Source organism: Oncorhynchus clarkii, chromosome 14, assembly GCF_045791955.1.
Source record: "Oncorhynchus clarkii lewisi isolate Uvic-CL-2024 chromosome 14, UVic_Ocla_1.0, whole genome shotgun sequence".
In the NCBI taxonomy this organism is placed as follows: domain Eukaryota; kingdom Metazoa; phylum Chordata; class Actinopteri; order Salmoniformes; family Salmonidae; genus Oncorhynchus; species Oncorhynchus clarkii.
The window spans coordinates 13553721-13568454 of NC_092160.1; the positions used below are offsets into that span (position 1 = coordinate 13553721).

A 14734-nucleotide genomic window follows, 5' to 3' on the forward strand; every position below is an offset into this window, starting at 1 on the left:
CCGCGGTGCTTGTTTTGCACTCGGTGGGTGGAGAGAGAAATATCTCCAAATTTCAGGTTTGAATTCCATAGGAATCTGTGACACCCACGTCAATCTGTAATCCTGGCTATTAGAGGGCTTTAGTTTCGATACGTGCATCATCATCACTTGGGTTGCCATGCACACACAAACGGCTGGCTTTGAAACAAGGCTTGGGAGAGTATTGCAGTACCAGGGCACTTTATAGTCATGGCACAGTGTTGATTTGTCTGTGAACAACCTGCAGGCATGCTACTGCATTTTTTCCTATAAAGTATGTACTTTAAAAGACATACAGATTGTCTACTGTGTGCATATGTGTCTGCATAGAGGTCACCAGCCAACTCAAGACAGGTACATATCTATGCCTTTTGCTAATTACACTGTTAAACTGGGAGTGCTTCACATTAAATTGGGGATGATTTAACCCTACCCATCTCTCATCTAATTGGAGGAAAGGTTAAATCAATGTGAATCTAATAAGGCCAAGAAAACATTGCAAGCCTTCAAATGAGTGCACATAGAATTCCATTCAATAATCAGTCAAAGGTTAACAGGCAAAGATGATCAGCTGAATCTGCTACTAATTCCTCCATCTTATTGGCTAAAGGTGGCCAATATTCTGCTATTCATTTTAAATGGCAGTAAATGACATAATTGTCCTGTTGAAAATATGGACACATGCTGACATGATGTTGCTACACTATATCTGCAAGGCCAATACAATGTTGAAGGACAAAGGGTTTGGGCCTAACGAAGGTTTGAACTAGGCCAAGTACCAATGATGAGCAGGGGTCTGATTGTCAGATTACATTTTTTTGGCACAGGACCTCCTGTGTGCACCAACATTTTTTGATGGGCCTAATAATTTAATTACATATAGAATCCCTATTAATTCAATAGGATCTCTGTGGGCCTAGTCTCTGTGGGCCTAGTCATCATTTAACTTTTAAAATGTATTACCTTTTATTGTGGCATAAAGACAACCAGTCATGATGTTTTCATCTGATTGTCAAATGATCACTTCAAAGTGTTCCTTCACTATGCTACCCGCGCACGTTCATTCACACGCAAAATATTTCCAGCCTTCAAACAGTGGTGAATGGAATACACAAAAAAAACAAATCACATACACAAAAAAACAAAAATTGTTATGATAATTGGCAATTGTAATTAGGTCAGAATGTACTGTTGTCCGCGCGTGTCTCGGGTGTTGGCCACTCGTCTCTGACTTGGCAAAATGTCAGTGTTCTCGTCGAACCACAACGCATTTTGGAGCGTAGGTTACACCACCGGTTTTCATGTCCATTCGCAAATGTTTACATGCCGTTGACATGCGGTAATGATAAATAACAGTACATTACCCTACCGTTTTCTTGACATTTTGTTTTAATTATTGTGATAGGCTCATGTTTAACGTACCCCCACTATTGATTTTTCCAGGCCACGTACCAGACCGTACCACCTTAGTTTCACCCCTGTTTAAATGCAATGTGAAACCTTTGCAATCTGATTAAGTCTGTGTCAATGATGTGATAAACCAAAGAAAACGAGGTGCTCAAGAAACACCTGACAATGGATAAGTAGGCCTACACATGTTGTCCTTTGTGTGTGTGTGTGTGTGTGTGTGTGTGTGTGTGTGTAGCCTAATGGAAGGCTACCCTAGATGGATGTCACCTTAAAAAGGATGCATTCAACCACATAGATACACAAAAGCAGACGCCTGGGACAATATAATGTAGGTCAGACATGGTTATAAGGCAGCAAGGCAGGTATATAGCTGGTCATAAAAGCCGTCCACTTGGTGTTCTTGTTTTCTCGGCTACATACCGGTAAACTACTCAAAAAGACACTATTGGACCGAAAGTGGTGGGACGCACAAAGACTGGGCCGCGTCAATATTGATCGCTCTCTTTCGGTCAGAACGTGGGACGTTTCAGAAGGGAGCTCTACATGTGATTCAGTGAGTTGCTTCATCAGCAGCAGGCAAGGCAGCTGCAGTTCCCCTCGTAAACACACTCATATAGCCAGTGTGCAAGAAGGAGCAAGGACATACCTTTTTGCCAGGAAACAGGAGATGCTAGGCGTTTGCACTTAATATCATCGTTTGCCATTGCAAAAAAACTTCATTTTTGAGAGTCTTATTGTCGTTTTTGATAGATTCCAATCGCCGGACAGGTAATTATTATGAGCGCTGAAAAAAACCCGGCTGTCGGGTTAACTATGTTGAAGGTTGAGAAAGGAGCTTTCCACCAGCAATGGTGCTGAAACCTGCCTTTGATCGAAAGGAAGTGTTTCTGTATCACCGCAATCATTTTCATGGTGCTTTCACAAATGCAACGCTTTTATTAATCAGTTTTATGTTCAAATTGACTGATCATCTAAATACATACGTTATTTTTGCAATAGGCTACATACAATCAAAAAGGCATGCTTATTGTTCATGTAACAACATCGTAGGTTATAGGAATCAGGAACATTGATCGTTTCTAGATGGGTTGACAAACATTTGGAATCGTAAAAATATAAATTCTCTGTATTGGAAGTTTTCAATATGAGGAGGATTATTGTGTATTTTGGTCATCACCCTTCACCTCTGCTACTCCCGGGAAATGTGGAGACCTCTAAGAAATAGTTAAGTGTCGGTGACATACTTTAGACTTTGAGTAGCCTACCAATAAGAACACAAGTTTCGATATAATTCTCAATAACAAACCAGACATAATCAAATGTGATGTTTTAGGCTAAAAATGAGCATACTGATAAGTGTGTAGGAGAAGTGTACAGCACCATATTGTTATTTGTGCTCGTGAAAAACGGTACATGCATGATTGTGCATGCGTCTGCGTTTAGGATATGAGGTCTGATATGTTGACGGTTGGTGTGGGCCCTAAACAGTCAGTCTACCTATGAGCTATTACCTGCTTATTTTTATTGGTGCTAAGAAGCATATTCAGTTACTTACATCAATGGATTCTTATGGAAATATGGCTGAATAGTATTTAAACAGTTTCTTCAGAGTAAAGGGTTTCGATCAGGACAAGTTACACGTTTCAGTGGGAACTCAACACCGACTGTTTTTCTTTTTACTTTAGATCTGCCAATAAAGGACTATTTCTCCTGCTGGACCTGAATGTAAGATCGCGAGGATAAAGAAGTCAGGAATCAAAAGCCATCATCATGGATTTTGTTATGAAGCAAGCGTTGGGAGGTAAGTTGCTAACCTTATGCTAACACTGCCTGATGAGATCATGCAGTCCTAGTCTGTTGTCTCTATGGGGAGATACGGGAGCGTCCGAGTGTCTTCCAGTCTTCCAGACTATAGGTCATGACGAGGTCCGTTAAGGCGACTAAAACCACTTTGTTTATATTGGTTAATGGGTTTTTGGAGATACACAACTATCATGTTATTCTGTTACATGTATAGTTATGTATATATTCTGTGAAAGTAAACTTATATATAAGCTACGCCAGTTCATCATTGAAGGCTATATTTTTCTTGGTGAAATTTGAACACGCATAATTTATATATTTAGAAGGTTTGGATGTTTATCGATAGATTATGTCGAAAATATCATAGTATTTTGAATAACCACTGTTTTGGTTATGCGCAATTTCGCACTGCATATCCAGCACTTAGTCAGTCCCTTTGTTGACAGCTATTGGCAATTTTACGCATTTCAGGATATGCACAGATACATTGCACATGTTTTAAAGCCCGAATCCTTAAAGCGCTATTTACTCTTCCATGAAGTTCATCTGGAGCATAGGGGTTGAACAATTGTCCATCCAAAAAACGAATACAGTGGAAGCCTACCTGTAGCCTTCCAATGAGCATCATTACAAACATTATTACTGTGCAGTAGTACATCTTGACTTTGTGCTACTGCTCCTTATCTTCCAGCTGCAAAAGCCTATCAACACTAATTTAATCTTCAACAATTTTATTAGTGCACATTAAATATGCATGATTTTATTTTCATAATTACTTGAGCTGAGATGTCCCTATGTGGGATTAGCATATAAAGTAATGCATTTTTTAATGAATGTAACAAATTGATCCTATCATCAATATGCAAATCAATCTAGTGGCTGGTGAAGTAAGTGTCTTATATGGAGAGGTGCTAAACCTAGAGATAGACTGTAATACAGTAAACCTTCTCAAATCCTTACACGGCCTCATCCCTCCCTCCCTCCACACACACACACCCACACACACACACACACACACACACGCACGCACGCACGCACGCACAACCTTGTCCCTTGCCATAAAAATCGTGACTTGCCATGCATCCCTGTCATTGCTGGCTTTAGACAGCTGGCTTTAGAGACCCGATGATGGATACGTGGGAGAAACCAACACTGACTGATTAGGGAGAGCAAGGGCTCGACGAGGAAGAGATGGGATTCATTTCATTAAACAGCTGCTAGATAAGGCAGTTTGTCAGGGCCTGTGGTCATCTGTACACAGCTACATCGATAAAGAAAACGAGTAGAATCCACTGAATTGTGTGCAAAGGGATTTCACACATGAGGAAATTGAGCTGTGGTGCCAAGGTCCTAACCTTCAGCAGTTTGGAGACATGTTCTTGTTTATTTCTCTCCTATTGATGTGGGAAATGTGTGTGTGGAAGAAGATTGCCTTTTGGTTAATGAAGTTTGGCTTGCTTCCCCATTGTAGCCCTTTACACTGGTGGATTTGGACACTGATACACGCCTAAATTGGAACGCAGTGGCTGTACAGTAACATGTTGTACATTACGCTGACTCTGCGCTTCACTGCGATGTATGGGTTTTGACTGACAGTCGCGACAAGAAGTTGCCTCCCTCCCGCTAATTAGGCAACTTTTGAATTTTTTGTTGTTGTCTCAGTGAGGGAAGTGCTGTAAATTAAGAGGACACTATGTATTTTGAAAGATGAGAAGTTGAGGAATATAATAAATACTGCCTTGATGTCATACAAGCAAGCCAAACACCCATGAGTCCAAATGTGCACTTCACTTTTCCATATCATAAAACGCATGTCAAATCAAATTGTATTTGTCACATGCGCCAATACAACAACCTTAGAGTGAAATGCTTACTTACAAGCCTTAACCAACAATGCAGTTTAAAAAAAGAAGAATAAGAAATAAAAGTAACAAAAAATTGAAGAGCAGCAGTAAAATAACAATAGGGAGGCTATATACAGAGGGTACCGTTACAGAGTCAATGTGCTGGGGCACCAGTTAGTCGAGGCAATTGAGGTAATATGTACATGTAGGTTGAGTTATTAAAGTGACTATTCATAGATAATAACAGAGAGTAGCAGCAGTGTAAAAGGGGGGTGGGGGGGAGGGGGAATAGTCTAGGTAGCCATTAGATTAGATGTTCAGGAGTCTTATGGCTTGGGGGTAGAAGCTGTTTAGAAGCCTTTTGGCACCCCGGTACAGCTTGCCTGTGGTAGCAGAGAGAACAGTCTAGGGTGGCTGGAGTCATTGACATTTTTAGGGTCTTCCTCTAACACCGCCTGGTATAGAGGTCCTGGATGGCAGGAAGCTTGGACCCAGTGATGTACTGGGCTGTACACATTACCCTCTGTATTGCCTTGCGGTCAGAGGCCGAGCAGTGGCCATACCAGACAGTGATGGAACTAGTCAGGATGCTCTCAATGGTGTAGCTGTTGAACCTTTTGAGGATCTGAGGACCCATGCCAAATAATTTCTCCTGAGGGGGAATAGGTTTTGTCGTGCCCTCTTCATGACTGCCTTGGTATGCTTGGACCGTGTTATTTTGTTGGTGATGTGGACACCAGTTTTTAACCTGCTCCACTACAGCCCCGTCTATGAGAATGGGGGCGTGTTCGATCCTCCTTTTCCTGTAGTCCACAATCATCTCCTATGTCTTGATCACGTTGAGGGAGAGGTTGTTGTCCTGGCAACCCATGGCCAGGTCTCTGACTTCCTCCCTATAGGCTGTCTCGTCGTTGTCTGTGATCAGGCCTACCGCTGTTGTGTCATCAGCAAACTTAATGATGGTGTTGGAGTTGTGCCTATCCGTGCAGTCATGAGTGAACAGGGAGTACAGGAGGGGACTGAGCATGCAACCCTGAAGGGCCCCCGTGTTGAGGATCAACGTGGTGGATGTGTTGTTTACTACCCTTAACACCTGGGGGCGGCCCATCAGGAAGTCCAGGATCCAGTTGCAGAGGGAGGTGTTTAGTCCCAGGGTCCTTAGCTTATCAATGAGCTTCGAGAGCACTATGGATTTGAACACTGAGCTGTAGTCAATGAATAGAATTCTCACATAGGTGTTTCTTTTATCCCGGTGGGAGATGGCAGTGTTGAGGGCAATATAGATTGCATCATCTGTGGATCTGTTAGGGCGGTATACAAATTGGAGTGTGTCTCAGGTTTCTGGGATAATGGTGTTGATGTGAGCCATGACCAGCCTTTCAAAGCACTTCATGGCTACAGATGTGAGTGCTACGGGTCGGTAGTCTTTTAGGCAGGTTACCTTAGTGTTCTTGGGCACAGGGACTATGGTGGTCTGCTTGAAACATGTTGGTATTACAGACTCAGACAGGGAGAGGTTGAAAATGTCAGCAAAGACACTTGCCAGTTGGTCACCAATGGCATTGTGGTGTACTCCTCAATGCCATCGGAAGAATCCTGGAACGTATTCCAGTCTGTGCTAGCAAAACAGTCCTGCAGCTTAGTCATATACAGTGTCAATGTTTAGGATCACTATGTTTGATGTACAGTTACAAGATGACATGGCGTCATACCCTGCATACCCCAGAATGAGCCTATGTTTGTCGATTGTGAATAAAATTTGCCATGTCACATGCACAGTGGTGAAGCGAAGTTTCGCGGCCCCTGCAAGGTACGAGCAAGGCCCCCCTCCAACCCATGTTTAATATGATACATATTTCTTGCCATGGTGCTGAGAGAAACATTTGCAGTTTTATAGCTAATCTCATGTTATTTTACATATCTTGCCATGAGGCTGTGAGAAAATGGTGCTCTTTTAGAGCCCAGCGATTCTTGAGGACAATCTTCAATTTTTTCTCACAAAAATGTGTCTTAATATTTTGATAGATCAAAGTATCACCATGTAAAGGAACAACCTCCTATTTTTGTCCATAAAATCCCACTAACTGTATTTATTTGAACTCCATTAGACACCATAAAAGGCAGTTCATTTGAAATATTATTGCACAACAAGTGTTTAAAAGCCTTGATTGTTTAATTCTAACACTCAAATACATTATACAAATCTCCAAATTTCACGGTTAAATGCTTCAGGGCTAATTCCGTTAGCATTTTGGCATGATTTTCTAGATTTACAACATAAAACAACATTTCAAGAGCAAACATTATCCTTTAGGTCTAGCACAGCAAATACTTCAAATGTTTAAGCATATGTTGCAGAACAGGGATTCCAATATCCTAAGGGGGTTGACAAGTTACTGACAGAGTTGACAACAGATACTCAAAACAGACATATTATTGCCTCCAAAAAGAAAAGTTCAATGCAAACATTTGTAAAATATGGACAATTGTTCATTTGAAAACCCCCAATAAAAACATCAGATCTTTTAGCATTCTGGCGGAGTGCACTTTGGACACAAACCTGACATTGCTGTTTTACGGAGTTGACAAAAATAGTGTTTTTCTTCTTCATTCAAGTGGTATTCACAGTAGCAATTTTGTTTTTTCCTCAGTTGCTTTATGACACTAAAATCTAAGTAAATGCAACATATTTGAACCAAAAGTGAATTGTCAGTTTATGGTTGTGACCATGGTGATTCTAATATTGTTTGTTTAAATCTATCAAAAGTAGAGAACCCTACAGGCCACGAGTGGTCTTGTTACACTACATGCAATGAGGACATGAATAAGGGGTCCTTATGGTTTTGCTGACCCTGCTCATTCCTGATTAATTTTATACAAATCAGACGGAGTTGGCCATATCTCCAGACACATATTTCACAGAGGGCCATTTAATAGCCATTATCGGCAGTTGTTAAAATTGTAAAAACTTTTTAGGATATTTTGAAATTGGGATCCTTTGCTCCGGACAAGGGAATTTTCAGGCATAGAGCTGACATGGAAATGAATAATATTTCAAGTATTTAGAAAATTAAAAAACATATATTTATCCTTAAAAAAATCCCCTAAATGTAAACTTTAACCTAAAAAATGCAACAAAATGCTTTTCTTTTTTTACCATGAAAATAAATATTCCCTGCCGGACAAGGATTATCTCAACTTTCAAGAATCCCTGAGCTAATTTCCTGCTATTCTATGTATGTCACGCTCTGACCTTAGTTTTCTGTTTTCTGTATTATTTTGGTCAGGGTGTGACGAGGGTGGGTATGCTTGTTTGTCCTGTCTAGGGTTTTTGTATATCTAGGGGTGTTTGTTAGTCTAGGTCTATGGTGGCCTGAATTGGTTCCCAATCAGAGACAGCTGTTTATCGTTGTCTCTGATTGGGGATCCTATTTAGGTTGCCATTTTCCATTTTGGTTTTGTGGGTTATTGTCTATGTGTAGTTGCCTGTCAGCACTTGTTATTGTAGCTTCATGTTTGTTTTGTTAGTTTGTTAAGTGTTCTTTGTTTGTTAAGTGTTCTTTGTTTGTTAAGTGTTCTTTGTTTGTTAAGTGTTCTTTGTTTGTTAAGTGTTCTTTGTTTGTTAAGTGTTCTTTGTTTGTGAAAAGAAGAATGTATTTTTATCACTCTGCGCCTTGGTCTCCTCGTTATGACGAACGTGCAAATGTATTTTGCCAAGAGGCTGAGAGAAGATGTTGCAGTTGTAAAGCTAATTTCCTGTATTTCCAAAATATTTGTTCATGGTTTATGACATGTTCATATGCTATTTGGGGGTCCGACCCAGGGGGGGGGGGGGGGGAGCTTTTGCGAGCCCCCTCCCCCATGGGGATGTGTGCTAAGCCAGTGCACACACACCTGAATGAACTCATGGCATCTTTCTATGCGTGTCACGTATACTCCCTCTCCGGCGCTCGAGGTTGTCAGGCTGCTCGTTATTATGCACACCTGTCACCATCGTTACGCTCATCAGCGCCTCGTCAGACTCACCTGGACTCAATCACCTGCCTGATTACCTTCCCTATAACTGTCACTCCCTTTGGTTCTGTCCCTAGGCCTTATTCACGCTGTTCGTGTTTCATGTCTGTACGCTACTCTTGTTTCTGTGTTGTTCCATATTCGTTTTTTTATTAAATATTTGCTCCCTGTACTTGCTTCCCGGCTGCTAGCGTACATGTTACAATGCAGATCAAATTATGGTCCGTTTCCCTGAATTGCATTGCGAAACACTGTAATATAACATAACTTTGCTAGTCATGTTGGCAATTAAACAGGCTTTCAAATGATTCCCACTACGATTTACAATGGACCGTTTTTGGATTGCGTAAACAACATTAGTAATTGTGTGAGGGCTGGGATGCAGGATTGTGTTCCAAAAGAAAAACAACTACACGTGTGCTTGCTCTAGCTCCTGAACGGCACAGCTAGGAGAGCTCCAAAAAGCTCCTTATAGTTGAAGACTCTTCTTTGAGTCAAAAAAAAGTGCATTGATATTACTTAGTAACTGTGCACACTTTGGAGAGGTGTACTGTATGGCCACTTGAAGACACCAGTTAGTACTCTCACTCAAACCATTGTAATTTGTTTGTCTTATGTTGCACTTACCCCACATTTCCAGGAATATTCTTATCATGTTACTGATGTTACTTGTTACTATTTGTGTCATGTTACTGATGTGTATCATGTTACTATTTTCAGATTTTGTTATCAACAAATGCGGCGAAAAGTACAATAAATGTCAAATGCACATAAAATCAACACTGTACTGTTTGGATTCAGTCTTCTGTCAGGTGAACTGTTGTGTGCTCATCCTTTGGTCGAATAATTTCCCCATGATCTCCAAACTGTTCCCTTTCAATTGTTACCATGGTTATGCATGTGCTTTTCATATTTCTTCTGTAAGAAACATTTCAGTTTTGGGCAGCAGATAGCCTAATGGTGTTTAATTAGGATTAAATGCCCGAATCCCCTAGCCGACTACGTGAAAAATCTGTCAATGTGCCTTTGAGCAAGGCACTGAACCTTAATTGATCCTGTAAGTCGCTTTGGATAAGAGTGTCTGCTAAATGACAGAATTTAAAAAGTATTATTTTTTGCCCTATCCATAAACAGTGCCTTCAGAAAGTATTCAGACCTCTTCCCTTTTCCACATTTTGTTACGTACAGGCTTATTCTAAAATGGATTAAATCATATTTAAATATTTTTCCTCATCAACCTACACACAATATCCCATAATGACAAATATTTGCACATTTATCCCAAAAAATAACTGAAATACCTTATTGACATAAGTATTCAGACCCTATGCTATGAGAATTGAAATTGAGTTCAGGTGCATCCTGTTTCCATAGATCATCCATGAGATGACTTCATTGGAGTCCTGTGGTAAATTCAATTGATTTGACATTATTTGGAAAGGTACACACCTGTCTATATAATGTCCCTCCTTGAAAGTGCATGTCAGCGCAAGAACCAAGCCATGAGGTTGAAGGAATTGTCCTTAGAGCTCCAAGACAGAATTGGATTGTGTCGAAGCACAGATCTGGGGAAGGGTACCAAAAAATGTATGCAGCATTCAAGGTCCCCAAGAACACAGTGGCCTCCATCAATCTTAAATGGAAAAAGTTTGGAACCACTAAGACTCTCCTTGGAGCTGGCCCCCGGGAAAACTAAGAAATCGGGGGAGAAGGGCCTTGGTCAGACCAAGAACCTGATGGTCACTCTGACAGAGCTCCAGAGTTCCTTTGTGGAGATGGGAGAACCTTCCAGAAGGACAAAGATCTCTGCAGCACTACACCAATCAGGCCTTTATGGTAGAGTGGCCAGACGGAAGCCAAGCCACCGTAAAAGGCACATGACAGCCCACTTGGAGTTTGCTAAAAGGCCCCTAAAGGACTCTCAGACCATGAGAAACAAGATTACCTGGTCTGACGAAACCAAGATTGAACTCTTTTGTCTTTGAACTCTTTGGCCTAAATAAAGAACTCTCCGGGAAGAAGAAAGACGGGGGTGTATTTTTCATGATGAAATACTCATGGTGTGATTGTGATAACAAACAGAAAGACAAGTCCTTTTCTTCATCTGACCTAGGATACCTCACAATCAAATGCCGACCGTATTACTTTCCAAGAGAATTCTCTTCAGTATAGTCACATCCATGTATATTCCCCCTCAAGACGATACCATGATCGCCCTCAAAGAACTTCACTGGACTACTGAATCTGGAAAAACATTGGATCACTGCTACTCAACTTTTAGAAATGCTTACAAGGCCCTCCCCCACCCACCCTTTGGCAAATCTGATCGCGACTCCATTTTGCTCCAAACCTTCCTATAGGCAGAAACTCAAAAAGGAAGTACCCGTGCTAAGGTCTAATCAACGCTGGTCTGACCAATCGAAATCCATGCTTCAAGATTGTTTTGATCACGCGGACTGGGATATGTTCCGGGTAGCCTCTGAGGCTAACATAGACGAATACACAAATACAGTGACTGAGTTCATCAGGAAGTGTATAGGAGATGTTGTACCTACTGTGACTATTAAAACCAACCCAAACCAGAAACCGTGGATAGATGGCAGAATTTGTGCAAAACTGAAAGCAAGAACCACCGCATTTAACCATGGCAAGGTGACTGGGAATATGGCCGAATACAAACAGTGTAGTTATTCCCTCGGTAAGGCAATCGAACAGGAAAAACGTCAGTACAGAGACAAAGTGGAGTTGCAATTCAACGGCTCTGACATGAGACGTATGGGGCAGGGTCTACAGACAATCACAGACTGCAAAGGAAAAACCAGCCACGTCGCAGACACCGACGTCTTTCTTCCGGACAAGCTAAACACCTTCTTCACCCTCTTTGAGGATAACACAGTGCCACCGACGCAGCATTCTACCAAGGACTGTGGGCTCTCCTTCTCCGTGGCCGATGTAAAGCATTTAAGCGTTTTAACTCTTGCAAAAATGCCGGCCCAGAAGGTATCCCTAACCGCGTCCTCAGAGTATGCGCAGACCAGCTGGCTGGAGTGTTTACAGACATATTCAATCTCTCCCTATTCCAGTCTTCTGTCCCCACTTGCTTCAAGATGTCCACCATGGTTCCTGTACCAAAGGAAGCAAAGGTAACTGAACTAAATGACTATCGCCCAGTAGCACTCACTTCTGTCATCAAGAAGTGCTTTAAGAGGCTAGTCAATTAAGGATCATATCACCTCTACTTTACCTGACACCCTAGATCCACTTAAATTTGCTTACTGCCCCAATAGATCCACAGATGATGCAATCTCCATCGCACAGCACGCTGCCCTATCCAAACTGGACAAAAATAAAACCTACACTACCATTCAAAGTTTAGGGTCATATCTCTGCCATATCTCTGTCCAGTGTCTGTGTTCTTTTGCGAATCTTAATCTTTTATTTTTATTGGCCAGTCTGAGATATGGCTTTTTCTTTGCAACTCTGCCTAGGGTTGCAAAGGCCAGCATCCCGGGGTTGCCTGGTCACTGTTGACTTTGAGACTGGTGTTTTGCGGGTACGATTTAGTGAAGCTGCCAGTTGAGGACTTGTGAGGTGTCTGTTTCTCAAACTAGACACTCTAATGTACTTGTCCTCTTGCTCAGTTGTGCACCAGGGGCTCACACTTCTCTTTCTACTCTGGTTAGAGCCAGTTTGCGCTGATCTATGAAGATAGTAGTACACAGCATTATACGAGGTCTTTAGTTTCTTGCCCATTTCTCGCATGGAATAGCCTTCATTTCTCAGAACAAGAATAGACATTTCAGAAGAAATAGAATAGACATTTCAGAAGAAAGGTCTTTGTTTCTGGCCATTTTGAGCCTGTAAACGAACCCACAAATGCTGATGCTCCAGATACTCAACTAGTCTAAAGAAGGCCAGTTAATTGCTTCTTTAATCAGAACAACAGCTTTCAACTGTGCTACCATAATTGCAAAAGGGTTTTCTAATGACCAAGTAGCCTTTAAAAATAATAAACTTGGATTATCTAACACAATGTGCCATTGGAAAACAGGAGTGATGGTTGCTGATAATGGGCCTCTGTACGCCTATGTAGATATTCAAATAAAAAAATCTACTATTTCCAGCTACAATAGTTATTTACAACATTAAAAATGTATACACTGTATTTATGATCAATTTGATGTTATTTTAATGGACAAAAAAGTAGCTTTTCGTTCAAAAACAAGGTAATTTCTAAATTACCCAAAACTTTTGAATTTCTTATGTACTGTATGTAAGAATGCTGTTCATTGACTATAGCTCAGCATTCAACACCATAGTACCCTCCAAGCTCATCATTAAGCTCGGGGCCCTGGGTCTGAAACTCTTCCCTGTGCAACTGGGTCCTGGACTTCCTGACTTGCCGCCCCCAGGTGGTGAAGGTAGGAAACAACACCACTTTGCTGATCCTCAACACAAGGGCCCCACAAGGGTGCATGCTCAGCCCCCTGCTATACTCCCTGTTCACCCATGACTGTGTGGCCATGCATGCCTCCAACTCAATCATCAAGTTTGCAGATGGCACAACAGTTGTAGACCTGATTACCAACAATGACGAGACAGTCTACAATAGGTTGCTTCCATCCGGTTACGCAACCCTTCATCTTAGAGGCTGCTGCCCTATATACCTAGACTTGACGTTTTGCCTGTTTGATTTCCTTATGGAGGAAATAACTACAGTGTTTGGATTCGGCCATATTCCCAGTCACCTTGCCATGGTTAAATGCGGTGTTTGTGCTTTAAGTTTTGCGTGAATTCCGCCTTCTATCCACGGTTTCTGGTTAGGGTAGGTTTTAATCGTCACAGTGGGTACAACATCTCCTACACACTTCCTGATGAACTCAGTCACTGTATTTGTGTATTCGTCTATGTTATCCTCAGAGGCTACCCGGAACATATCCCAGTCTGCGTGATCAAAACAATCTTGAAGCATCGATTCCGATAGGTCAGACCAGCTTTGAATAGTCCTTAGCACTGTTTGAGTTTTATCCTGGAGGAAGGGAGGAGCAAAATGGAGTCATGATCAGATTTGCCGAAGCGAGGGCGGGGGAGGGCCTTGTAGGCATTTCGACAAGCTGAGTAGCAGTGGTCTAATGTTTTCTCAGAGTGAGTGCTACAGTCAACGTGTTGGTAGAACTTCGATAGTGTTTCCCCCCCAAAAAAGATAAATCCCCAGATACAATAAATGCACGCTCAGGATATGTGGTTTCCAGTTTGCATAAAGTCCAGTGAAGTTCTTTGAGGGCCGTTGTGGTATCAGCTTGAGGGGGAATATACACGGCTGTGACTATAACCGAAGAAAATTATCTTGGGAGGTAATATGGTCAGCATTTAATTGTGAGGTATTCAGATCAGGTGAACAAAAGTACTTGAGTTTCTGTATGTTTTCACAATCACACCATGAGTAGTTTTTATTATTTATTTATTTTTATTTCACCTTTATTTAACCAGGTAGGCAAGTTGAGAACAAGTTCTCATTTACAATTGCGACCTGGCCAAGATAAAGCAAAGCAGTTCGACACATACAACGACACAGAGTTACACATGGAGTAAAACAAACATACAGTCAATAATACAGTATAAACAAGTCTATAGACGATGTGAGG

General features: G+C 41.5%; 1 protein-coding gene across 1 annotated transcript in view; it reads left to right on the plus strand.

Moving 5' to 3' along the window:
* The first annotated feature begins 2033 nt into the window (after nt 1-2033).
* LOC139366320 (complexin-1-like) overlaps nt 2034-14734 on the plus strand; it is a 63608-nt gene continuing 50907 nt past the window's right edge. The window contains exons 1-2 of the mRNA XM_071103676.1: nt 2034-2196; nt 3114-3229. Coding sequence (XP_070959777.1) covers nt 3199-3229 — 31 coding nt within the window. The 5' untranslated portion in view covers nt 2034-2196; nt 3114-3198. The remainder of the gene's footprint in view (nt 2197-3113; nt 3230-14734) is intronic.